This window comes from Musca autumnalis, unplaced genomic scaffold (assembly GCF_047663935.1).
Source record: "Musca autumnalis isolate F117 unplaced genomic scaffold, ASM4766393v1 scaffold_1, whole genome shotgun sequence".
Classification (NCBI taxonomy): Eukaryota; Metazoa; Arthropoda; class Insecta; order Diptera; family Muscidae; genus Musca; species Musca autumnalis.
In genome coordinates, this window is record NW_027411644.1 from 64,838,453 (window position 1) to 64,865,377 (window position 26,925).

At 30.5% G+C, this 26,925-nt stretch overlaps 2 protein-coding genes across 5 annotated transcripts in view; one reads left to right on the top strand and one right to left on the bottom strand.

The window, feature by feature from the left end:
* The window catches only part of Npl4 (nuclear protein localization 4), a 54,198-nt gene extending 31,271 nt beyond the window's left edge, over positions 1–22,927 (top strand). For all 3 annotated transcript variants that reach the window (XM_073979375.1, XM_073979370.1, XM_073979383.1), the window contains exons 8-9: positions 21,890–22,305; positions 22,376–22,927. In XM_073979375.1, the coding sequence (XP_073835476.1) occupies positions 21,890–22,305; positions 22,376–22,550 (591 nt within the window). In that variant the 3' untranslated portion in view covers positions 22,551–22,927. The remainder of the gene's footprint in view (positions 1–21,889; positions 22,306–22,375) is intronic.
* LOC141390593 (uncharacterized) lies at positions 88–14,872 on the bottom strand. Of its 2 annotated transcripts, XM_073963543.1 has the most exons (3): positions 14,315–14,872; positions 8,771–8,992; positions 88–5,249 (listed from the first exon to the last, which is right to left on the bottom strand). In XM_073963543.1, the coding sequence occupies exons 1-3, from the start codon at positions 14,339–14,341 to the stop codon at positions 3,042–3,044; spliced, it is 2,457 nt and encodes an 818-aa protein (XP_073819644.1). In that variant the 5' UTR covers positions 14,342–14,872; the 3' UTR covers positions 88–3,041. The 2 variants fall into 2 exon arrangements, with proteins under 2 accessions (XP_073819644.1, XP_073819645.1); XM_073963544.1 differs by lacking the exon at positions 8,771–8,992.
* Positions 22,928–26,925: the final 3,998 nt, after the last annotated feature.

Below are 26,925 nucleotides of genomic sequence, written 5' to 3' on the forward strand. Positions count from 1 at the left end.
TCTATTGACTATATATGGTTGGTTGGTTACTTTAGTTGATAATACTGATATTTAGCCGCCCGTTATTTACATTTCCTATTTTAAATATTTTTGTTTTTATTATTATTATTTTTGTATAAAGTGAGAGGACAGTTTCGAGTTAGAGAGACATGGAATAAAGTTTTGTCAATTCAGTTTTTCTTGTTGTTAGTCAGTAAAACTTACGGCGCTATATTCTGGAATTAAGTTTTTCGTTTTTTTTTTCATTGTCAAACACTACGTTTGGACCATAGATTCTAAGTTGCCTTGCGAAATGCTATAAATATACTTAATGCGTAATAAAATTTTACCAAGATCATCTGATATTTGGAAAGATATTTTTAAAAGTTTTTCCACTCCCCACAAAATGCAAAGAAACAATTATCTGTTTATACGAAACATATTCTATACAAAACATATTCAATACGAACATTTTCTCTCCTAAAAATGTTCTATAAGAACTTGGCTTTTTCTCCGAAAAAATATCTGTAGGCAAATGTTTTCTCCGAAAAATTTTCTAAAGGAGAATGTCTTCTCCGAAAATTTTTTCTATACGAAAATTTTTTCTGCGAAAAATTTTCTATACGAAAATGTTTTCTTCGAAAATATTTTCTATATATGTTTTCTTCGAAAATATTTTCTATACGAAAATGTTTTCTTCGAAAATATTTTCTATACGAAAATGTTTTCTTCGAAAATATTTTCTATACGAAAATGTTTTCTTCGAAAATATTTTCTATACGAAAATGTTTTCTTCGAAAATATTTTCTATACGAAAATGTTTTCTTCGAAAATATTTTCTATACGAAAATGTTTTCTTCGAAAATATTTTCTATACGAAAATGTTTTCTTCGAAAATATTTTCTATACGAAAATGTTTTCTTCGAATATATTTTCTATACGAAAATGTTTTCTTCGAAAATATTTTCTATACGAAAATGTTTTCTTCGAAAAAATTTTCTATACGAAAATATTTTCTCCGAAAAATGTTCTATACGAAAATGTTTTCTCCGAAAAATGTTCTATACGAAAATGTTTTCTCCGAAAAATGTTCTATACGAAAATGTTTTCTCCGAAAAATGTTCTATACGAAAATTTTTTCTCCGAAAAATGTTCTATACGAAAAATTTTCTTTACGAAACATTTTCTATACGAAAAATTTTCTTTACGAAAAATTTTCTTTACGAAAAATTTTATACACGAAAAATTTTCTATAAGAACTTGGCTTTTTCTCCGAAAAATATCTGTAGGCAAATGTTTTCTCCGAAAAATTTTCTAAAGGAGAATGTCTTCTCCGAAAATTTTTTCTATACGAAAATTTTTTCTGCGAAAAATTTTTTATACGGAAATGTTTTCTTCGAAAATATTTTCTATACGAAAATGTTTTCTTCGAAAATATTTTCTATACGAAAATGTTTTCTTCGAAAATATTTTCTATACGAAAATGTTTTCTTCGAAAATATTTTCTATACGAAAATGTTTTCTTCGAAAATATTTTCTATACGAAAATGTTATCTTCGAAAATATTTTCTATACGAAAATGTTTTCTTCGAAAATATTTTCTATACGAAAATGTTGTCTTCGAAAATATTTTCTATACGAAAATGTTTTCTTCGAAAATATTTTCTATACGAAAATGTTTTCTTCGAAAATATTAAAAGAAAATATTCTTCGAAAATATTTTCTATACGAAAATGTTTTCTTCGAATATATTTTCTATACGAAAATGTTTTCTTCGAATATATTTTCTATACGAAAATGTTTTCTTCGAATATATTTTCTATACGAAAATGTTTTCTTCGAAAATATTTTCTATACGAAAATGTTTTCTTCGAAAAAATTTTCTATACGAAAATATTTTCTCCGAAAAATGTTCTATACGAAAATGTTTTCTCCGAAAAATGTTCTATACGAAAATGTTTTCTCCGAAAAATGTTCTATACGAAAAATTTTCTTTACGAAACATTTTCTATACGAAAAATTTTCTATACGAAAAAATGTCTTTACGAAAAATTTTCTTTACGAAAAATTTTCTTTACGAAAAATTTTCTATACGAAAAATTTTCTTTACGAAAAATTATCTATACGAAAAATTTTCTTTACGAAAAATTTTCTATACGAAAAATTTTTTTACGAAAAATTTTCTATACGAAAAATTTTCTATACGAAAAATTTTTTGTACGAAAAATTTTCTATACGAAAAATTTTTTATACGAAAAATTTTCTATACGAAAAATTTTCTTTACAAAAATTTTCTATACGAAAAATTTTCTTTACGAAAAATTTTCTATACGAAAAATTTTCTTTACGAAAAATTTTCTATACGAAAAATTTTCTTTACGAAAAATTTTCTATACGAAAAATTTTCTTTACGAAAAATTTTTATACGAAAAATTTTCTTTACGAAAAATTTTCTATACGAAAAATTTTCTTTACGAAAAATTTCTATACGAAAAATTTTTACGAAAATTTTCTATACGAAAATGTTTTCTCCGAAAAATTTGGTATACGAAAATGTTCTCTCCGAAAAATTTTCTATACGAAAATGTTTTCTACGAAAAATTTTCTATACGAGAGAAAACATTTTCGTTTAAGAAATTTTCATATAGAAATTTTTTTCGGAGAAACCATTTTCGTATAGAAAATTTTTTCGGAGAAAAGATTTTCGTATAGAAAATTTTTTCGGAGAAAAGATTTTCGTATAGAAAATTTTCGTATAGAAAATTCTTTCGGAGAAAACATTTTCGTGAAGAGAATTTTTTCGGAGAAAACATTTTCGTAAAGATAATTTTTTCGGAGAAAACATTTTCTTATAGAACATTTGTTCGGAGAAAAGGTTTCATATAGGAAATTTTTTCGTGAAAATGATTTTCGTATAGAACATGCTTCGAATAAAGCATTGTGGTATTGAAAATATTTCGGATAAATTATTTCGTATACAACATTCATTTCTATAAAATGTATTTAGTGGAATGCCTAATTTTCCACTTACGGTGATTTTTTTTTCTTCCAAAAAACGCCCTTTACAGACCACCCTGTAAATTCCTCTTGGTAAATTCATAAACTCCACATTGGGCCACATTAATATGTCCCAAGATCGCTGACGTGGGTCCTCCTCCCCCACCTTGTTGTTTATCATTTTGTATCTGGGTCTGGGAAATGTTCCAAACAACTTCTAAACCCTCTATGACCCGACCAAATATGGCACTAAATGGCCTAACTTTGAGAATTATGCGAAATTGTGAACCCACTAGACACTGGGAATCGTAGATCTTTTTGGCACGTCGCATACCCACGGCACCTATAAAGGGTGGTATTTTCGTATCATCTGGGACAAACTGTGGCTCATCGTATATCGAACGACTGCCATAACCATTATTCTGTTCTATATCCCCGGTTATGATACTTTGATTTGGATAACATTTGAAGACTTTGCAACCGCGATAACCCACACCCTTTTCGTGGGTACAGAGAGCATGAAAATTGTAGGCCATTTTGGGAGCATAACTGGCATAGACCTTGATAAGGACACGACCCAAAAATTCACCGTTCCTCTCAAAGTCAAAATAGTAAATGTGATTATTGTCATTACTTATGGGATTGAGCAAGAGCAGGTCAATACATTTCCCTACTTCTTCCAGCTGCTTGTACTGGGAAACTGTTAATGGAGCATTGAATAAATCAAACGTATCCTGATTGTGGCTATCGAAGGATTTGCTGGAACTACTGCTATTGGCTATTTCGGCATAGGTTTTGCGTTTGATTTGTAACGAATCATAGGTGTTGGTGCTCGAGGAACCCTGATAGTTGGAAGTACTGCCATTTTGATGGTGATAATTACCCACTCCCGAAGCTGACGATGCTGATGATGATGAATTTGTACCGGTGGTACCCGGTGGTGTTGGTGGTTTTTGATTTTGGTGGGTCTTGAAATTCGCTATGATCTGTTGCTGATACTGTTGATAGCGCCACAGTTGGTTCTCAAAGAATTGCTGCTTTTGCTTGGAGTAGCGCAAATACAAATGAAACACACAGTAGTTGGTCAGATGGAGCATGGGATTACTTGGCATCTGGGTTATGTGGCCATTATCCCCTCCAGCTGCTGTTCGCAGATCTTGTTTCTGCAATATCTGCTGCATGGTGGGAAAATCCAATAGACGCTCATTGCTGCTTATCAATTCGCTTATTTGATATTGTCTCAACATTTCCTTGTGCTTCAAATAGAATTTTTGTTTTTCCTCAGCTACGGCACTGCTGAGTTTCATATAATCCTGAGGACTACATTCGGACATCATTTCCATGTGGATTTGTAACATTTTCACGGTTTCCCGCATACCATCCATGGCCATACTGTGCGACTGATTATTGATTTCCTGTTCCAAATGCGACTTTAGGGTACAACAGGATTCCAAGAGACCCATTAGGAATTCTCTTTGTATTCGCTGCAACTGTTCCATGTCTCCGAGGGAACCCTGCAACTTGCCAATATCTTGTTGTATACGATTTTGATATGCTTCTTTGGCCTCATGAAGATTTTGTACCATATGGTCCTGGTGTTCGGAACCAGAGTTACAACCACGACAAAGGGTCACGCTACAGCTGGCACACCACAATGTATTGGGCATGCCATGTAGCATACAATTCTCACCTGGTAACATGTGACCAAAGTGTTGCTGTGAAAGAGAACCGTTGTCTCCACCTCCACCTGTTCCACCCCGGTGATGGCCTTGTAGAGTATGGAAATGGCCATTGTTGGGATTTATTGTATTGTTGTTGTTGTTGCTACTACTAGTATTGTTATTATTGTTGTTGCTGTTGTTGTAAAATAAACTACAACCTATAGAATTATCGGAGGTTATCGATGCCGATCGTGTGGATATTTGGGTTTCGATTTCGCCATTGGCGGCGACGTTATTGTTGGTGGCGGCGGCGACTGAGGCAGCGCTACTATTTGGCAATATTTCCAAAGTCTTGTTTAGACCATCAATGTCGATGGTCTGCTGGCAGTTGGCACAGTCGAAGTGGGCAAAATCATCCGATTTACCGATCATATCCTCGAGGCAGGATAAACAGAACCAATGTTTGCATGGCAATGATTTTGGCACGGAATTATTAAAGTTAAATGGTAAATGACAACCGCTACAATTGATAATGTTATTTGTTGTTGTTGTTGATGTTACTTGCATTGTTGTTGCACTTTTATGTGTTGTTGTTGACACAGCCATATCGATCTATAGAAAGAAGGGAGACAAAAGAAGACAAAAAAATTAACGAATAAAAATCTTTTGAAAAGAAAAATGACACGGGTAAAAGGATAAAATATCGTATAAAAAATATTTCGGATAAAATATTTTCGTATAGAAAAATTGTTAAATGTTTTCGTATAAACATTTGGTTTTTCAAATCCAAATGTGTTTTTTTATTTTATTATTATTTATTTTTTTATTTTATCCGAAATATTTTCAATATGAAAATATTTTATCCGTAATATTTTCTATACGAAAATATTTTATTCGAAATATTTTCTCAACAAAAATACTTTATCCGAAATATTTTCTATATTTTATCCGATCTATTTTCTATACGAACACACTTTACCCGAAATTGTTCCTACACGAAAACATCTTATTCGAAATATTTTCTATATAATATTAATTTATCTGAAACCTTTTCCTCGAAAAAAATTTATCCGAAATATTTTTTAAAAGAAAATATTTTTTTTCGAAATGTTTTCTATACGAAAGTATTTTATCGCAAGTATTTTCTATACGAATATATTTTATCCGAAATATATTTTATACGAAAGTATTTTATCCGAAGTATTTTCTATGCAAACATATTTTATACGAAAATATTTTATCCGAAGTATTTCTATACAAACATGTTTTATCCGAAGTATTTTCTATACCAAAAATATTTTATCCTAAATATTTTCTATACGAAAATATTTTATTCGAAATATTTTCTATACGAAAATATTTTATTCGAAATATTTTCTATACGAAAATATTTTATTCGAAATATTTTCTATACGAAAATATTTTATTCGAAATATTTTCTATACGAAATATTTTCTATACGAAAATATTTAATTTGAAATATTTTCTGCACGAAAATATCTAATTAGAAAGATTTTCTGTACGAAAATATTTTATTCGAAAGATTTTCTATACGAAAATATTTTATCCGAAATATTTTCTATACGAAAATATTTTATTCGAAATATTTTCTATACGAAAATATTTTATCCGAAATATTTTCTATACGAAAATATTTTATCCGAAATATTTTCTATACGAAAATATTTTATCCGAAATATTTTCTATACGAAAATATTTTATCCGAAATATTTTCTATACGAAAATATTTTATCCGAAATATTTTCTATACGAAAATATTTTATCCGAAATATTTTCTATACGAAAATATTTTATCCGAAATATTTTCTATACGAAAATATTTTATCCGAAATATTTTCTATACGAAAATATTTTATCCGAAATATTTTCTATACGAAAATATTTTATCCGAAATATTTTCTATACGAAAATATTTAATCTGAAATATTTGTTGTTCGAAAATATTTAATCTGAAATATTTGTTGTACGAAAATATTTAAATGAAATATTTTCTGTAAGAAAATATCTAGTCCGAAAGATTTTCTATACGAAAATATTTTATTCGAAAGATTTTCTACACGAAAATATTTTATTTTTGAAATATATTCTGTACGTAAATATTTTATCCGAAATATTTATCTATATCTCGTATAGAAAATATTTAGAAAAAAATATTTTCATATAGAAAATATTTAGAAAAAATATTTTCATATAGGAAATATTTAGAAAAAAATGTTATGAAAAAAATAATTTCGTATAGAAAATATTTTAGAAAAAATAATTTCGTATAGAAAATATTTTTTCCAAAATATTTTTTCCATAACATTTTTTTTTTCGTATAGAAAATATTTTCGTATTGAAAATATTTTGGAAAAAATAATTTCGTATAGAAAATATTTTGGAAAAAAATTTTCAATACGAAAATATTTTGGAAAAAATAACATTTTTTTTTCGTATAGAAAATATTTTCGTATTGAAAATATTTTGGAAAAAATAATTTCGTATAGAAAATATTTTGGAAAAAAATTTTCAATACGAAAATATTTTGGAAAAAAATTTTAAGTATAGAAAATATTTTGGAAAAAATATTTTAGTATAGAAAATATTTTGGAAAAAATTATTTCGTATAGAAAATATTTTGGAAAAAAATATTTTCGTATAGAAAATATTTTGGAAAACATATTTTCGTATAGAAAATATTTTGGAAAAAATATTTTCGTATAGAAAATATTTTGGGAAAAATATTTTCGTATAGCAAATATTTTGGGAAAAATATTTTCGTATAGCAAATATTTTGGAAAAAATATTTTCTATAGCAAATATTTTGGAAAAAATATTTTCGTATAGAAAGTATTTTGGAAAAAAAATATTTTCGTATAGAAAATATTTCGGAAAAAATATTTTCGTAAAGAAAATATTTTGGAAAAAATATTTTCGTAGTTGAAAAAAAAATATTTTCATAAAGAAAAAATATTTCCATATAGAAAATATTTTGGAAAAATATTTCCGTATAGAAAACATTTTGAAAAAAAAAATCGTATTGATTTTTCGTATTGAAATAGGTTGCAATAAATATTTTCGTATTGAAAATAGTTTGGAGAAAAATATGTTCGTACAGAAAATATTTTGGAAAAAAATATTTTCGTATAGAAAATATTTCAGAAAATATACTAACGTATACGAAAATATTTTATACGAATTTCTTTCTTATTAACATTTTTAAAAATTTCTGAATTTTTTAATATAGAAAATATTTCGAATGACTTCTATTCGTATACAAAATATTTTAAATAATAATTGGAAAATATTTCCGATTTTCCGCTCAAATATTTGATGTAAATCATTTCCTTGCATTTTAGTTGTTGTCTTGTGTTCTAAATTTAACCGCCAAAATACGTATTAATATTTCTCAATAAACATGTATACACATACACACACACACAGAAAAACGACCTTAAATGGAATGCAATTTGTTGCAAAAAACACCTGTGTGCAACAATGTGCGGTTTTACTACAGAAATCTCAGACTTTGTTTAGTCCGGTACAATCATAAAAAAAAAACAGCAGGATGTCATTCACAAAATTTTCGGAAATTTTAAATCTCTTGCACTATTTCTCTCAGTTCTCTCTCTTTGATGTGAGTGATTTCGAGAGACGTTTGCAAACATTACTATAACAACAACATATTTTCTCTCTGAGACCTAGTTACTGATGGTGGGAGAGAACATTGGCCATGATATTGAATCCTTTTACTGGCAATGAAAAAGATTTCTTTGACATTGTTTTGTTTTTATTTTTGTCCTTAATAGTGAGAATTCAATATATGTGTGTGTGTGTATATAAGATTGTGTATTTTAGTCGGCCTGTATATTTTCTAACCTTCACCTTGAACACACAGTTAATCATCATCATCTTGGCTATTTCCTTGTAAACGGGGGATTTGCATCATATTCTTTGCCTAGTTATGTCCCCCTCCCACCTACCATGTTTTGTTGTTATTTGTGTGCCACTTGTTTTTTGCTGTTATCCTTTATATATCATAAGATGCAAAAAAAAAAAAAAAAAACAACAAAAATGTTTCCAAATGAAGGTGAAACTATAAAATGATGAAAGAATTGAATAAGTCAAATTACCATTGACGATGGTGACGATTGAGCAAACACCTTATTCGCCTCGAATACAGACAAACTCACAATGTTTTGCATAGCAGGATTTTTATGGCTGTATGTCCTTCCTGATTTACTATTGTTGTTTGTATGTGCCAGTGTGTGTGTGTGTGTATGTATTTGAAATCTCTTCAATGCAATGCAAATGCAACGTTTCACATTTTCACAAAAGGACCTTGAATGCCAAAACTGTATGGAGAAAAAAACCACCATAACCGTAAATAAATGTAAATTAAATTAAGAATGCGTTTTGTATTCAAGTTCATGTGTCATAGGATCGATCGAACTAATGACATTTTTTGGTAAAGATGTACGTATTTTTTGAGAAATATATATATATGTATTTTTTTTTCAATTAATAATAGGACTTTTTAAAGATTGTTTGAATGATTGATTAAGCGTGGACGTTAAAACCATGTTTGCAAACTACTCCATAGGCAAGCTCCTCAATATGCGTGGATTTTTAAAGAAAAGTTTTTGCAAGCTCCTCAGTTGGCGTGGATTTTTAAAGTAAAATTTTCGCAAGCTCCTCAGTATTCGTGGATTTTTAAAGAAAAAAATTTCAAGCTCCTCATTTTTAAACAATAAAAAAAATTATTCTTTACAAATCTTCGTCTATGTGGAGATCTTGGAAAAATATTGTTTAAAATCCAAAAAATGTTCTTTAAAATCCAAAAAATATTCTTTAAAATTCTGAAAAACTATTCCTTACGAAATCTACGCCTTTGTATGTAGGGACCTTGGAAAAAATATTCTTTAAAATCCAAAAAAATATTCTTTAAAATTCAAAAAAATATTCTTTACAAATTCACGCCTAAGTGGGGACCTTTGAAAAACTATTCTTAAAAAATCCAAAAAATATTCCTTAAAAATCCTCGCCTATGTATGTATGTGGACCTTGGAAAAAATATCCTTTAAAAATCCAAAAAAGATTTCTTTATAAATCCACGCGTATGTAAAAATATTCTTTAAAAAATCCAAAAGAAAAAATATTCTTAAAAAATATTTAAAAAAAAATTCTTTAAGAAATCCAAAAAAATATTCTTTGAAAATCTAAAAATAATATTCTTTAATAGATCCACGTTTTTACGTGGACATTGGAAAAAATATTTAAAAAAATCCAAAAATAGTTTTCTTCCAAAAAAAAAAAACAAATATTCTTTAAAAATCTACCTTGAAGAAATATTCTTTAAAAATCGAAAAAATATTCTTTAAAAATCGAAAAAATATTCTTTAAAAAATCCAAAAAAATATTCTTTAAAAATCCAAAACAATATTCTTTAAAAAATTCAAAAAAAATATGTTCTTTAACAAATCCAAAAAATATTCTTTAAAAAATTCAAAAAAATAAAAAAAAATATGTTCTTTAACAAATCGAAAAAATATTCTTTAAAAAATCCAAAAAAAAAATCTTTAGCAAATCCAAAAAATATACTTAAAAAAAATCCAAAAAATATTCTTTAAAAAATCCAAAAAAAAAAAATATTCTTTAAAAATCAATTGAGGTGGGGAACTTGAAAAAAATATTCTTTAAAAATCCACGTCTATGTGGGAGCCTTGAAAAAAATATTCTATTAAAATCCAAAAAATATTGTTTAAAAAACAAAAAAAAATCTTTAGCAAATCCAAAAAATATTCTTAAAAAAATCCAAAACGTTGTTCTTTAAAATCCACGTTATGTAGGGACCAAAAAAATATTCTTTAAAGATACAAAAAAAAATCACGTCTATGCGGGGACCAAAAAATATTCTTTAAAAATTTACGTCTATGTGGGGACCCAAAAAATATTCTTTAAAAAATCCACGCATTTGTTGGACCTTGGAAAAAAATATTCTGTAAAAATCCAAAAGGATCTTGAAAAAATTATCTTTAAAAAATCCACGACTTTGTTGGACCTTGGAAAACATTCTTTAAAAATCCAAAGCAATTATCGGGATCTTGAAAAAATATTCTTTAAAAATCCACGTCTATGTGGGAGCTTTTAAAAAATATTCTATTAAAAATCCAAAAAATATTCTTCAAAAAATCCAAAAAAAAAAAATACTCTTTAAAATCCACGTTATGTGGGGACCAAAAAATATTCTTTAATGATAAAAAAAATATTCTTTAAAAAATCCACGTTATGTGTGGACCAAAAAATATTCTTTAAAGATACAAAAAAATATTTTTTAAAAAATCCACGCTATGTGGGGACCAAAAAATATTCTTTAAAAATATCCAGGCCTTTGTTGGATCTTGGAAAAAAATTCTTTAAAAAATCCAAAACGTTTGAAAAATATTCTTTAAAAATCCAAGGCCATTCTCGGGATCTTGAAACAATATTCTTTAAGAATCCACGGGAGCCTTCAAAAATATTCTATTAAAAATCTAAAAAAATATTCTTTAAAAAATCCAAAAAAGTCTTTAGCAAATCCAACAATCCAAAAAAATATTCTTTAAAATCCACGATATGTGGGGACCAAAAAAATATTCTTTAAAGATACAAAAAATATTCTTTAAAAAATCCAAGTCTTGGAAAAATATTCTTTAAAAATCCAAAGCCATTCTCGGGATCTTGAAAAAATGTTCTTTAAAAATCCACGACTACGTGGGAGCCTTTAAAAAATATTTTATTAAAAATCCAAAAAATATTCTTCAAAAAATCCAAAAAAAAAAAAACTTAAAACATCCAAAAACTTATTCTTTAAAATCCACGTTATGTGGGAACCAAAATATATTCTTTAATGATACAAAAAAATATTCTTTATAAAATCCATGTCTATGTGGGGACCAAAAAATACTCTTTAAAAATATCCACGCCCTTGTTGGATCTTGGAAAAAAATAAAGAATATTTTTGTTGTTGTTCTTCAAAATCCACGTTTTGTGGGGACCAAAAAAATATTTCTTTAAAAAATTGACGCCTTTGTTGGATTTTGGACAAAATATTCTTTAAAAATCCAAAACGATCGTGAAAAAATATTCTTAAAAAAATCCCCGGCTTTGTTAGACCTTTGAAAAATATTCTTTAAAAATCCAAAGCCATTCTCGGTATCTTGAAAAAATATTATTTAAAAAATCCACGCTTTTGTTGGACCTTGGAAAAAATATTCTTTAAAAATCCAAAGCCATTCTCGGTATCTTGAAAAAATATTCTTTAAAAAATCCACGCCTTTGTTGGACCTTGGAAATTTTTTTCTTTAAAAATACAAAAATACAACAAAAATAAATATAAAAAAATACAAAAAATATTCTTTAAAAAAATCCAAGTCTATGTGGGGTCCAAAAAAAATTCTTTAAAGATACAAAAAAATATTTTTTAAAAAATCCACGTCTATGTGGGGACCAAAAAGTACTCTTCAAAAATATCCACGCCCTTGTTGAATCTTAGAAAAATATTCTTTAAAAAATCCATAACGATCTTGAAAAAATATTCTTTAAAAAAATCCACGACTTTGTTGGACCTTGGAAAAATATTCTTTAAAAACCCAAAGCCATTTTCGGGATCTTGAAAAATATTCTTTAAAAAATACACGCCTTTATTGGACCTAGGAAAATTATTCTTTAAAAATCCAAAGCCATTCTCGGGATCTTGAAAAAATATTCTTTAAAAATCCACGCCTTTGTTGGACCTTGGAAAATTTTTTCTTTCAAATTCAAAGCCATACTCGGGATCTTGAAAAAATATTCTTTAAAAATCCAAGCCTTTGTTGAACCTTGGAAAAATATTCTTTAAAATTCCAAAGCCACTCTCGGGATCTTGAAAAAATATTCTTTAAAAAATTCACGCCTTTGTTTGACCTTGGAAAATATTCCTTAAAAATCCAAATCCAAAAATCCACATCTTTGTTGGACCTTGGAAAAAATATTCTTTAAAAAATCCCAGCCTTTGTTGGACCTTAGAAAAAATATTCTTTAAAAATACAAAGCCATTCTCAGGATCTTGAAAAAATATTTTTTTAAAAAGTTCACGCCTTGGAAGAAATATTCTTTAAAAATCCAAAGCAATTCTCGGGATCTTGAAAAAATATTCTTTGAATATATTCATTAAAAAATCCAAAATATGTTCTATAAAAATCAAAAAAGAAAAATTTATTTAAAAATCCAAAAAAAAAATATTCTTTAAAAAAATTCAAAAAATGTTCTTTAAAAATAAAAAAATATTTGTTAAAAATCCACGCTTTTTGAGGGCCTTGGAAAAATATTAATTAAAAATCCACGCTTTTGAGGGCCTTGGAAAAAATATTAATTAAAAATACACGCTTTTTGATGAGGACCTTGGAAAAAAATAATAATTATAATTGTTAATAAATAAGTACATTAAAAATATTCTTAAAAATATCCTTGCTTATCGAGGATATTGAAAGAATATTATTTAAGAACTCTATAATTGTTAATAATCATTAATAAGTGCATTAAAAATATTCATAAAAAATATCCTTGCTTATTATTTAAGAAGTAATTTCCATTGAGTGGATTCTAGTTCCCTTGACATTGTCCTTTATCCCAATAGCACTGGCACAGATATCCATAAGATATGGATATAAAAAACAATAACATATTTGTTTGTTTTAAATTTTGTAAGGACATTTATTTATAAATACCAGCCTCCAAGTCACTTTCTCACTCCTCTCTCTCTCCCTCTCTCTTTCAATTATATTTAAGGTCAAACTCTGTACTGTTTACTCTCTTAATCGCTCTCTCGCTTTAAATTGTTTGCAACTAGTTATGCCTTAATGAAATCTATAAACGAAGTTAACCAATCCGTTATAAGGTCGTTTAAAAACCTTAAACCTTAGCCTTAACCTAAACCTTGAAGAACTATTGACGAAACAACTATGTTTGATGGGGTAGCTGTGTTTTTATTGCCTTCGAGATTTTTTATTCGAAAATATGCATTCATATTGGTGGAAAAATAGGACCAAAATAGCTAGAGAAAGCTTTATTAAACTTCGGAGAAATTTAAAGTGGGAGTTGGTTTTATTTTTGGTTGCATCGGTTTCCATGAAACATGTGGTTCTACTGAAATATAATGACTCCCATATGGGAAAAGAAAATGGTTTTGGAAATTGACCACATATGGTGGGTGGAGGTGTCCTTTAACTTGTGGAAGGAGAATCGGTTTTTTACCATGTCTAGTATTTTTTTATTTTTGTCACAGAATAATTTATGTAGGGCCTACTGTAACGGTTTTTTTAGAATCACTTCCAACCTGTACCATATAATATGGTACATATTTATTTCTAGATCCTAGAGATAGATCCTAAGTGCTGGGATCCACTGTAGCAGGTTTTTCATAGATAACAATCAGTGCCAGCTCCTGCATATGTATTTGATTTCCAAGAATTTTATTATTTGGTTTACCTTATGTTGCATGATGTGGTGAATGGATGGATGCATGGCCAGAAATGATATTATAATTGCATCAATGACTGATGTGGGAAGAGATGTTATCAGGAAAATCGGTTGAGTTTGAACAAAAGTGGGTTTTTGGGGGCTCAAATTTTGTGTGTGGAGGTCAGGGCGATACTTACTCTATTTGATATTTTCGGCGTGTCCATTTAAATCACAGCTCAACTATGGCATGTATGGTAGACAGAGTATTCGAAGTTATACCAAATCAAGGATAAATTTTTGTTTAAAAATAACTTGGTATACACTTAAGGTAGATATTTTTGAAAAGGATAAAAGTGAATTTTCGTTTTCTAAAAAAATCGTTGGCTTCTTAAGATTTTTTATTTAATTTTTTCCATTCAATTTATTTTTTCTTTAATGTGCAACAGTTTTATTAAAGCGAAAATATTCGTGTTGCAATACTTTTTCTCATACAATTTTCTCTTATTTTTGTTGTTGTATTTTTTGCTTGATAATTTCTTTTTTCCTTTCACCTTTTTTGCAACATTGTTTAGGAACTTTTATTTCTATTTCATTTAATTTTAAATTTTTAGCGATTTTTTTATAATTTTTCTTGAAAAAACCGATTGCATTAATAAGTTTTTGGACTTTATTTTCTTTTAATAAAAGTTACGTTTTATTTTCGTTCGCTTTCACTTTTTTCTATATCCGCTTCCTTGGAGTACCGTTTTGCAAGTGTTGTCATTGCATTTCGTCAATGCAAAAGTAATGCTGCCACTATCTGCCTTCGTCTACTATGTTTAAGTTTTTTATGTGTAAACATAAAGAGAAAGCTTAACAGTGCATCCTGGCATCTCTCAACAACTATTTTAACTATTATTTGTTCTCTCTCTCACAAAACGCATTTATGGAATTTCAAGTTCATGTACTGTGTACATTAGCACAGTAACCGCAATACTCTCTTTAACAAAAATACGCACTCACTCACACACACAGGAAGTTAGTTTATCCATGGCCAAGGTCAATTTCAAATTTTCCTACCAAAGATTTTTTCTTGAAAAGCGACCAAAATGGAAAAAATGTCCAACCTCAGTAGGCGTGGATTTTTAAAAGAATATTTTTTATATTTTTTCCATGGTCCTCAGAAGACGTGGATTTTTTAAAATAATATTTTTTATATTTTTTCCATGGTCCTCAGAAGGCGTGGATTTTTTACAAAAATATTTTTAATATTTTGTCCATGGTCCTCAGAAGGCGTGGATTTTTTAAAAGAATATTTTTTATATTTTATCCAAGGTCCTCCCTCAGTAGGCGTGGATTTTTTAAAAGAATATTTTTTATATTTTATCCAAGGTCCTCCCTCAGTAGGCGTGGATTTTTTAAAAGAATATTTTTTATATTTTATCCAAGGTCCTCCCTCAGTAGGCGTGGATTTTTTAAAAGAATATTTTTTATATTTTATCCAAGGTCCTCCCTCAGTAGGCGTGGATTTTTTAAAAGAACATTTTTTATATTTTATCCAAGGTCCTCCCTCAGTAGGCGTGGATTTTTTAAAAGAATATTTTTTATATTTTATCCAAGGTCCTCCCTCAGTAGGCGTGGATTTTTTAAAAGATTATTTTTTATATTTTATCCAAGGTCCTCCCTCAGTAGGTGTGGATTTTTTAAAAGATTGTTTTTTATATTTTATCCAAGGTCCTCCCTCAGTAGGCGTGGATTTTTTAAAAGAATATTTTTTATATTTTATCCAAGGTCCTCCCTCAGTAGGCGTGGATTTTTTAAAAGATTATTTTTTATATTTTATCCAAGGTCCTCCCTCAGTAGGCGTGGATTTTTTAAAAGATTATTTTTTATATTTTATCCAAGGTCCTCCCTCAGTAGGCGTGGATTTTTTAAAAGAATATTTTTTATATTTTATCCAAGGTCCTCCCTCAGTAGGCGTGGATTTTTTAAAAGAATATTTTTTATATTTTATCCAAGGTCCTCCCTCAGTAGGCGTGGATTTTTTAAAAGAATATTTTTTATATTTTATCCAAGGTCCTCCCTCAGTAGGCGTGGATTTTATAAAAGATTATTTTTTATATTTTATCCAAGGTCCTCCCTCAGTAGGCGTGGATTTTATAAAAGATTATTTTTTATATTTTATCCAAGGTCCTCCGTCAGTAGGCGTGGATTTTTTAAAAGATTATTTTTTATATTTTATCCAAGGTCCTCCCTCAGTAGGCGTGGATTTTTTAAAAGAATATTTTTTATATTTTATCCAAGGTCCTCCCTCAGTAGGCGTGGATTTTTTAAAAGAATATTTTTTATATTTTATCCAAGGTCCTCCCTCAGTAGGCGTGGATTTTTTAAAAGAATATTTTTTATATTTTATCCAAGGTCCTCCCTCAGTAGGCGTGGATTTTTTAAAAGAATATTTTTTATATTTTATCCAAGGTCCTCCCTCAGTAGGCGTGGATTTTTTAAAAGAATATTTTTTATATTTTATCCAAGGTCCTCCCTCAGTAGGCGTGGATTTTTTAAAAGAATATTTTTTATATTTTATCCAAGGTCCTCCCTCAGTAGGTGTGGATTTTTTAAAAGAATATTTTTTATATTTTATCCAAGGTCCTCCCTCAGTAGGCGTGGATTTTTTAAAAGAATATTTTTTTATATTTTATCCAAGGTCCTCCCTCAGTAGGCGTGGATTTTTTAAAAGAATATTTTTTATATTTTATCCAAGGTCCTCCCTCAGTAGGCGTGGATTTTTTAAAAGAATATTTTTATATTTTATCCAAGGTCCTCCCTCAGTAGGCGTGGATTTTTTAAAAGAATATTTTTTCTATTTTATCCAAGGTCCTCCCTCAGTAGGCGTGGATTTTTTATAAGAATATTTTTTATATTTTATCCAAGGTCCTCCCTCAGTAGGCGTGGATTTTTTAAAAGAATATTTTTTCTATTTTATCCAAGGTCCTCCCTCAGTAGGCGTGGATTTTTTATAAGAATATTTTTTATATTTTATCCAAGGTCCTCCCTCAGTAGGCGTGGATTTTTTATAAGAATATTTTTTCTATTTTATCCAAGGTCCTCCCTCAGTAGGCGTGGATTTTTTATAAGAATATTTTTTCTATTTTATCCAAGGTCCTCCCTCAGTAGGCGTGGATTTTTTATAAGAATATTTTTTATATTTTATCCAAGGTCCTCCCTCAGTAGGCGTGGATTTTTTCAATAATATTATTTCCAAGGATCTCAGATGTCGATGAAGAATGTTCTGATAAATTCTTTCCAAATTGGCAACTCTGCACATTAACCACAATTCTCTCTTCAAATAAATTTGCACACAGTCTCATACATATCTTTTCTATTCATGGCCAAGGTACCACAAAAACCAGCCAGCCAAAATTACAGTAACAAAAACTGTTACACTATACAGAGCCCTTGGTCCCACACAAGTCCAATGTCAATGATTAACGCAGCATCAACATGTACCAAGGTATTTAGCTATTGTTGGTCTTGGTCGTTTGTATGTATTTTTTTATGTGTCATGTCTGTGCTCAATGATGCACCAATGTTTGTGTAGTACGTGCGTGCTTTATTAAATAAATCATAACATCATAACATAACTGTTACACTCATTCTCTCTTTTATACCAACAGTTACTGGTATGTAACTGTGTTATTTGTTTTTCTGTTACAAACAGTTCCATCAATGCACGCCTTTACTTTATTTACGGAAGTGCCATTGAGTAAATGGAGATGTTAAACCTGTAGAGGGTGTTATGTCTGTGTGTCGTATGAGTAATAGCATGAAATTATAAAGTATTCGTCCACAATGCATGGTTTAATTTTAAGAATATGTTCCAAGGTACTCAAAAGGCTCAAAAGGGTGGATTTTTAAAGAATATGTTTTCCAAGATCCGTAAAAGGCGTGGATTTTTAAACAATATTTTTCCAAGGTCGCACATAGGCGTGGATTTTTAAAGAATATTTTTTCCAAGGTTCCCACATAGGCGTGGATTTTTAAACAATATTTTTCCAAGGTTGCACATTGGCGTGGATTTTTAAGCAATATTTTTCCAAGGTCCACACAAAGGCGTGGATTTTTAAAGAATATTTTTTCCAAGTTTCCCACATAGGCGTGGATTTTTAAACAATATTTTTTCCAAGGTCCCACATAGACGTGGATTTTTAAACAATATTTTTTCCAAGGTCCCACATAGGCGTGGATTTTTAAACAATATTTTTTCCAAGGTCCCCATATAATCGTGGATTTTTAAAGAATATTTTGTCCAAGGCCCCCACATAAGCGTGGATTTTTAAAGAATATTTTGTCCAAGGTCCCACATAGGCGTGGATTATTAAACAATATTTTTTCCAAGGTCCCCATATAACCGTGGATTTTTAAAGAATATTTTGTCCAAGGCCCCCCACATAAGCGTGGATTTTTAAAGAATATTTTGTCCAAGGTCCCCACATAGGCGTGGATTTTTAAAGAATATTTTGTCTAAGGTCTCCACATAGGCGTAGATTTTTAAAGAATATTTTGTCTAAAGTCCGCACATAGGCGTGGAGTTTTAAAGAATATTTTTTTCATGGTCCCACATAGGCGTGGATTTTTAAAGAATATTTTGTCTAAGGTCCCCACATAGGCGTAGATTTTTAAGGAATATTTTGTCTAAGGTCCGCACATAGGCGTGGAGTTTTAAAGAATAATTTTTCCATGGTCCCACTTAGGCGTGGATTTTTAAAGAATATTTTGTCTAAGGTCCCCACATAGGCGTGGATTTTTTAAGAATATTTTTTCCAAAGTCCTCACATAGGCGTGGATTTTTTAAGAATATTTTTTCCAAAGTCCTCACATAGGCGTGGATTTTTTAAGAATATTTCTTCCAAAGTCCTCACATAGGCGTGGATTTTTTTAAAAATATTTTTCCAAAGTCCTCACATTGGCGTGGAGTTTTTAAGAATATTTTTCCAAGGTCCCTACATAGTCGTGGATTTCTTAAGAATATGTTTTCCAAAGTCCTCACATTGGCGTGGATTTTTTAAGAATATTTCTTCCAAAGTCCTCACATAGGCGTGGATTTTTTTAAAAATATTTTTCCAAAGTCCTCACATTGGCGTGGAGTTTTTAAGAATATTTTTCCAAGGTCCTCACCCAGGCGTGGATTTTTGAAGAATATTTTTCCAAAGTCCTCACATAGGCGTGGATTTTTTAAGAATATTTTTCCAAAGTCCTCACATAGGCGTGGATTTTTTAAGAATATTTTTCCAAAGTCCTCACGTAGGCGTGGATTTTTTAAGAATATTTTTTCCAAAGTCCTCACCCAGGCGTGGATTTTTGAAGAATATTTTTCCAAAGTCCTCACATAGGCGTGGTTTTTTTATGAATATTTTTTCCAAAGTCCTCACATAGGCGTGGTTTTTTTATGAATATTTTTTCCAAAGTCCTCACGTAGGCGTGGATTTTTTAAGAATATTTTTTCCAAAGTCCTCACGTAGGCGTGGATTTTTTAAGAATATTTTTTCCAAAGTCCTCACATAGGCGTGGATTTTTTAAGAATATTTTTTCCAAAGTCCTCACATAGGCGTGGATTTTTTAAGAATATTTTTTCCAAAGTCCTCACATAGGCGTGGATTTTTTAAGAATATTTTTTCCAAAGTCCTCACATAGGCGTAGATTTTTTAAGAATATTTTTTCCAAAGTCCTCACATAGGCGTGGATTTTTTAAGAATATTTTTTCCAAAGTCCTCACATAGGCGTGGATTTTTTAAGAATATTTTTTCCAAAGTCCTAACATAGGCGTGGATTTTTTAAGAATATTTTTTCCAAAGTCCTCACATAGGCGTGGATTTTTTAAGAATATTTTTTCCAAAGTCCTCACATAGGCGTGGATTTTTTAAGAATATTTTTTCCAAAGTCCTCACATAGGCGTGGATTTTTTAAGATTATTTTTCCAAGGTCCCACATAGGCGTGGATTTTTAAAGAATATTTTGTATAAGTTCCCCACATAGGGGTAGATTTATAGGAATATTTTTTCCAAGGTCCCACATAGGCGTTGAATTTTAGGAATATTTTTTCCAAAGTCCCCGCATAGTCGTGGATTTTTTAAGAATATTTTTTCCAATGTCCTCGAAAGGCATGAATTTTTTAAGAATATTTTTTCCAAGGTCTTCAAATGGCGTGAATTGTTTTAAGAATATTTTTCCAAGTTCCTCGAAAGGTTTGGATTTTTAAAGATTTTTTTCCAAGATCCCCACATAGACTTGGAGTTTTAAAGATAATTTTTCCCAGGTCCCCACATAGGAGTGAAGTTTTAAAGAATATTTTTTTCCAAGGTACCCACAGAGGCGTGAATTTTTGAGGAATATTTTTTTCAAGGTCCCCACAGAGGCGTGCATTTTTAAATTATATTTGTTCCAAGATCCTCAAAAGGCGTAGATCTTTAGAAATATTTTTTCCAAGGTCCCAATGACCTCGAAAGCCATGCATTTTTTCCAAAGTCCTCGAAATGCGTGAATTTTTTAAGAATAATTTTTTCCAAGATCCCCACATAGACTTGGGGTTTTAAAGAATACTTTTTTCCAAGGTCCCACATAGCCGCGGATTTTTTAAGAATATTTTGTCTATGGCCCCCACATAGGCGTGGATTTTTAAAGAATATTTCGTCTAAGCACCCACATAAGCGTGGATTTTTAGGAATATGTTTTCCAAGGTCCCCACAGGGGCGTGGATTTTTAAAGAATATTTTTCCAAGGTCCCCACAGAGGCGTGATTTTTTTTTAATATTTTCTAAGGTCCTCGAAAGGCGTGGATTTTTAAAGAATTTTTCTTCCAAGATCCCCACCTAGACGTGGAGTTTTAAAGAATATTTTTTCCAAGGTCCCACATATGCGCGGATTTTTTAAGAATATTTTGTCTAAGGTCTCCACACAGGCGTGAATTTTTTAAGAATATTTTTCCAAGGTCCTCGAACTGCGTGGATTTTTAAAGAATATTTTTTCCAAGGTCCCCACATAGGCGTAGATTTTTAAGAATATTTTTTCCAAGGTTTCCATAGGCGTGGAGTTTTAAATAATATATTTTCCAAAGTCCTCAAAAGGCGTGGATTTTTTAAAGAATATTTTTTCCAACGATCCTCAATAGGCGTGGATTTTTTAAAGAATATTTTTTCCAACGATCCTCAATAGGCGTGGATTTTTTTAAAGAATATTTTTTCCAACGATCCTCAATAGGCGTGGATTTTTTAAGAATAATTTTTCCAAAGTCCTCAAAAGCGTGGAGTTTTAAATAATATTTTTTCCTAGGTTCCACATTGGCGTGGAGTTTTAAATAATATTTTTTCCTAGGTTCCACATTGGCGTGGAGTTTTAAATAATATTTTTTCCTAGGTTCCACATTGGCGTGGAGTTTTAAATAATATTTTTTCCTAGGTTCCACATTGGCGTGGAGTTTTAAATAATATTTTTTCCTAGGTTCCACATTGGCGTGGAGTTTTAAATAATATTTTTTCCTAGGTTCCACATTGGCGTGGAGTTTTAAATAATATTTTTCCTAGGTTCCACATTGGCGTGGAGTTTTAAATAATATTTTTTCCTAGGTTCCACATTGGCGTGGATTTTTAATATATTTTTTTTCAATGTTTACTTACCTGTTTCTCCTTCTCTTTCTTCTTATGAAATATATACCCACCATTTTCAAATTGAAAAATTCTTTATTTTTGTTGCTTATGTTTTTATTAAAAAATAATTTTTCTCTTTTTATTCTGTTACAGGAAAAAGATCAATATGGCAATGAGGTACAACGTTTGGCACGTCCACTTCCCGTGGAATATTTGCTTGTCGATGTGCCGGCATCAACGCCGCTACAACCCCAGTTTACTTTCTCAAAATATGACAAGCGACAACCATTCCCCGTTGAAAATCGTTACTTGGATGGCCATTTACAAGACTTTAATGCTTTGAGCTCCTATCTATCGCAATGGGAGGATGAAGACTTTCTTGAGGCCATATCTGATTTCCATTTATTGGTGTATTTGTATAAAATGGATATGTTGCCAATGCGTCAACATATGTTGCCTCTGCTAGAGGCGGTGCGCAACAAGAATCCCAATATGGCGTATGCCTTTAAGAAAGAAGAGGTTTGGAAATTATTAGAATCACTGATACAGGCCAGTTCAAGTGGCAGCGGGTAAGATTAATTTTTACAAAAAAACATTTTAATTAACAAATATTAAGCTTTTACCTTTTTCTCCACACAGTGGCACCACAAGTTATCCTTCCTCATCCTCTTCAAATCGTGCTGGTGCCGGCGGCTCATCATCCAATGCCATGGAAAGTTCAGGTATCGATGGCAACACTTGGACCTGTAATCATTGCACATTTATCAATCGCAGTGAATTATCATCCTGTGAAATTTGCTCTCTGCCCAGATAGATTTTCCAACAAAACAAACCGATTTCGAAATTTCCAAAGTCTGTTGCTACGCTGCTGTCGTCTATCATGAAGTGTTTTCTACAAGAAAATATCATCCTCCACTATAAGAACAGAAGAGAATATTTATGATTTTTTTAAGAAAAAAAAAATTCTAAATTTAATTTCCAAATTTATAAGCATAACTTTCATGGAAATGGCTTTCTTACCAAGAAAAAAATAATAAAATAAAAAAATTAAAAAAATAAACCCAACAACACCGTTGCGCGTTTGATGTTGTAAACATTTTCTTTTTATTATTTCTTTTGTTAATTTAATTTAGAAACGTGAAAAAAGGCAAAATAATAAAATTGTATAATTTTTTTCAATATAAGGAAAAATATGTTAAGAGTTTTTTTTGTGTTGTTGAAGGATATAAAGAGATCGCTTTGAAAGCTGTTAAGAATAAATGAACAGATCCTACACTGGCGGTTCGAACAAAACCTTTCTTTTTCAAATAATAAATAACGTTTAAAACCGGCGGTAAGTCGAACTTTTTTATACCCTCCACTATATAGTACTGCGAGTCAATCAAGTGTTTTTGACTCTAAAAAAAATTGAATAAATTCGTTAAAAACCATTAAGTTAGAGGACAAATAGTGGAATATACTTGTTGGTATTCTAGATATAGACCAAAATCTATAACAACACGATTTTTTTCCTCAAAAAAGTATTTTGCCTTTTACATATTTTTTGAGAAAATGAGGTTTTTCGTTACACGCTTTTGGAGCGTTTCGTGCAGATATTGGATCTTAAACTACCTGCAAAAATACTGTATAAAAATATTCGACTACTTGTCCTCTAACTTGATGTTTTTTAACGAATTTATTCAAATGTTTAAAGAGGCAAAATACATAATTGACTCACTGTATATTGAAAGCAGATTTCAGAATGATGTGACTAAAACTTAAAAACACTGAAAATCGGTCGATGCCGTTATATGGGGTTATACCATAACGTGAACCTACGTCTGTCCACAACATTTGTTGGAGAACATTTTTGATTACTAGGAACCCTAAATGTCAAATAACAGTCAATAAAAACCGAAAATGTAGATAAATACTTCAATATACCTGAAAAGGGGTGGTACCATTATATGGTTGCTGTTTTTCTAACCTCCTTAAAAACAAAATCCAGAATTACAACTAATTCTGTGGGTAAACGGGACTAATACCTTAAAAATTTCTTAATAAGACGCGTTGCGTTAAATCCACGTTTATACGCAGTTTTTAATGAAAATGGTTTCTAACATCTGAAAATATAACTGGGGTTATTCTGAATGAAAACTCCCCGTGAATTTTCTCACTTTCTCCGTTAAGTTGAAACGGCAGAGTCACAAAACCACGGGGAGTTTTTATTCAGAATAACCCCCCAACAATCACAAGATCAATCCCACGGCACCGGATTCTTACGTACCGGATTGACCCGAACCCATTGTGTTTCGGCCAGCGGCTGCCAACCCAGTATTAAACCTATGCTTCTACGTAGGTTTCATGCTGCTACAACAACAACAATCACAAGATACAAACAATTCTGTGGGAAAATGTAAGGGGACTATACCATAACGTTTTACGTTTTTTAACTTCTGGAAACACTATATCTCAAATTACAACAAATTCGGAGGATAATGGGTCTAATAGCGTCGACGTGTCGCCTTATATGGGGGCTATTCCAAAACATGGACCTAGCCCAATTCAATACCAAAAGATGTACGAGCCTCCTATACCTTTGACAAACATTTTATCCATCACTTCGGACGCCAGAGTGATTTCTCCAGACGGATGGACATTACTATATCGACGTAGAATTTCACACTGATCCGAAATATATATTTTTTGGGATCTAAAATGATTATTTTGAGATGTTACAAACGGTATGACAGATTTAAGCTACAGAAGTTAGGCGAAGAGGCCAGCAAATGTGAATCGCAAATCGAATTCGCTTTTGTCATTCAGTGTCCAATCATCAGCATAAGTTCCGTAAGCAGTACAGCACTACTCAAGCGTCGCACGCCGTCACACGTATTAGTCTAGGACTGAAACCGAAGAATCCGTGAAAAAGAACAGTGTTGGTGACTCTCAACTTATTAAGAGAATTCAATACTGTTTTACCATCCACACTGTTTCAGGACATCGAGCGGATTACCCTCCGGCCATGTTTAAAACGTTAGATAGTCAGGAACAATAAGTCGAAGCCTCGTAGAGTAAAATATAGACTTCTCCAAGGAGGTGGTGACATATCTGGAACTGTTTAACCTCTACATATCTTGTACTCGAACAAATAAATCAGGGCAATGGTATGCAACATTTTGCGAGTATTTCAGTCATGTCAAACGTCTCTACAAGTGGTGTTATTAGACACGCCGCACACTGGTTCAGAATCGTTTTTTCGTGGTCAAAACCCTATATCTTTTGAGCGGATAGAGACATTTTCATAATTCTTCTTTTGTTTGACAGATAACTCAATCAGCTTTCCGTTGTGTTGTAAGCAATCAATTTCGGTGTGCAGTTGCAGAAGAATTAAAGGTCAAAGTTAACATTTTGAGTTTTTCCACATTTTGCATCAAAATTAGTGTTTTTGAGTTTTTTATATGTTCCAATCTATTAAAAACGGTCAAACACCAATAAACAAACCATAAATACATAAAAGATTAAAACAAAATATTTTGGAAAAATTAAAAAAAATAGAAAAAATTTGTTTTAAAAGAATTTAAAATTTTTTTTTTCAAAAAGTTTAAAATTTGTTAAAAAATTAAAAAAAATTCTCCTTGGGTTTTCATAAATCTCTATAACTGGTATAAAAACTCATTTATGTCAAAAAAATGTTCATTTGTGTAAAAATGCGGAGAGAATAAGCACACATTTTTACCAATGTAATTTCAATAAATTTAATGGGTCGATTCCGTATTGCGACGAGAGTCATGTCGCGTCGCCAATTGTCTCTGCGACAAAATTTAAAAATTGTACTACGAAAAGCGATAGAAAATAATCGTCGATAACAAGTTATCGGTGATGTAGCGGAGCGTTTTTTGTTTTGATTTGTATAAATCAGAAAAAATATCAGAGCAAGTTGTACACAAAAGTTATAGTTTTCTAAAATGATAAACTCAGTGGAACTATTTTTTGATGACAATGAAGAAAATATAGTAAACGTAGCATCTATCAGGCGACACTTAAGAGATAAATCGAATCCTTTCCAATTGCCATCAGTTATTGTGAATATGTTTGGGTTTCAACATTCATCAAAATAATTGTTAGTTTTTTAGGTTTACAGCCTATTTTCGTCTTCCAAAAGACGCTGTTATTTATATAGTAGAGGCATTAAAAATGACTTTAAAAACCCACAGATCAACAGCAATACAGCCTTAAAGTGTGTGCTGCTTTAAGATTTTTTGCAGAAGGAAGCTTTCAAAAATCCCATCACAATGACTTTAACCTCGGGATGACTCAGCCCGCATTGTCAAAGGTATTAAGTGAAATTCTGGAATTAATAGAGGAAAAACTGTGTGAAATTTGGATTGTTTCCAAATTAACAGAAGAGGAAAGCGTCAAAATAAAAACTATTTTTATTCAAAAGCATATTTCCCGGGCGTTGTCGGATGCATTGACGAAACACACGTACATTTAATGGGACCAAAGGAAGATGTTCGCCATTTATATCTAAATAGAAATTTTTTTGAGACATGTTTTTCTTTAGTTTGGATTTAAAATGGGTCCATACTCTGTGCCATTCATCTGGTGTACGCACACAAGTACAGTATTTCTCGCATATATGCACCCCGCATATAAGCATTCCCCGCTTAATAGCACTGAAACTTGTGCAAACATTATTTCGATATATGCACCCCGCTTATATGAATTCCCCGTTTATAAGCGCATCAAATTTCGTCATAACTCTTTCAATTTGGCTTAATAAAATTCGTTTATATGCACAGCCTCAAAGTAATTTGGAAGAATCAAATATGTTCATCTGGAGCTGGTATTTCAGACAAAGGGCTTTTACAGAAATCTGAACAAATTACAAAAAAATAAGCAAGCGGTGGCAAACAACTATTGACGAATTTAGAAAATCGATAAATCTTCTGGTAGTTCTTTATTTAATTTATCGTACTTGGTTGAATAGTAACAACTGATTTTATTGTTTATTGTCAAGTTTTTGTTTATACATATAACCCTGCGTTTACAAATGACAGGACAGTTGAGTACATGTATTGATTGTCAAAAACCCAAAACTTGCCTGTGTGACGTAGACGTCCAGGCAACTGCAAAAACAGTTGTAAAATTATGAATGAATATCATCGATTTCTTTTCGTTTTCCATTTACATATTTTGTTTTTGTA

Bases quoted from the DNA above. Each gene is read 5' to 3' on its own strand.
- LOC141390593 (XM_073963543.1), bottom strand. From the start codon at position 14,341: ATGGACACGCCGAAAATATCAAATAGA. The intron at 8,993-14,314 runs GTAAGTATCGCC...TTCTCCATACAG, and splicing joins CGCCGAAAATATCAAATAGA to TTTTGGCATTCAAGGTCCTT. The intron at 5,250-8,770 runs GTAATTTGACTT...TTCTTTCTATAG, and splicing joins AATCGTCACCATCGTCAATG to ATCGATATGGCTGTGTCAAC.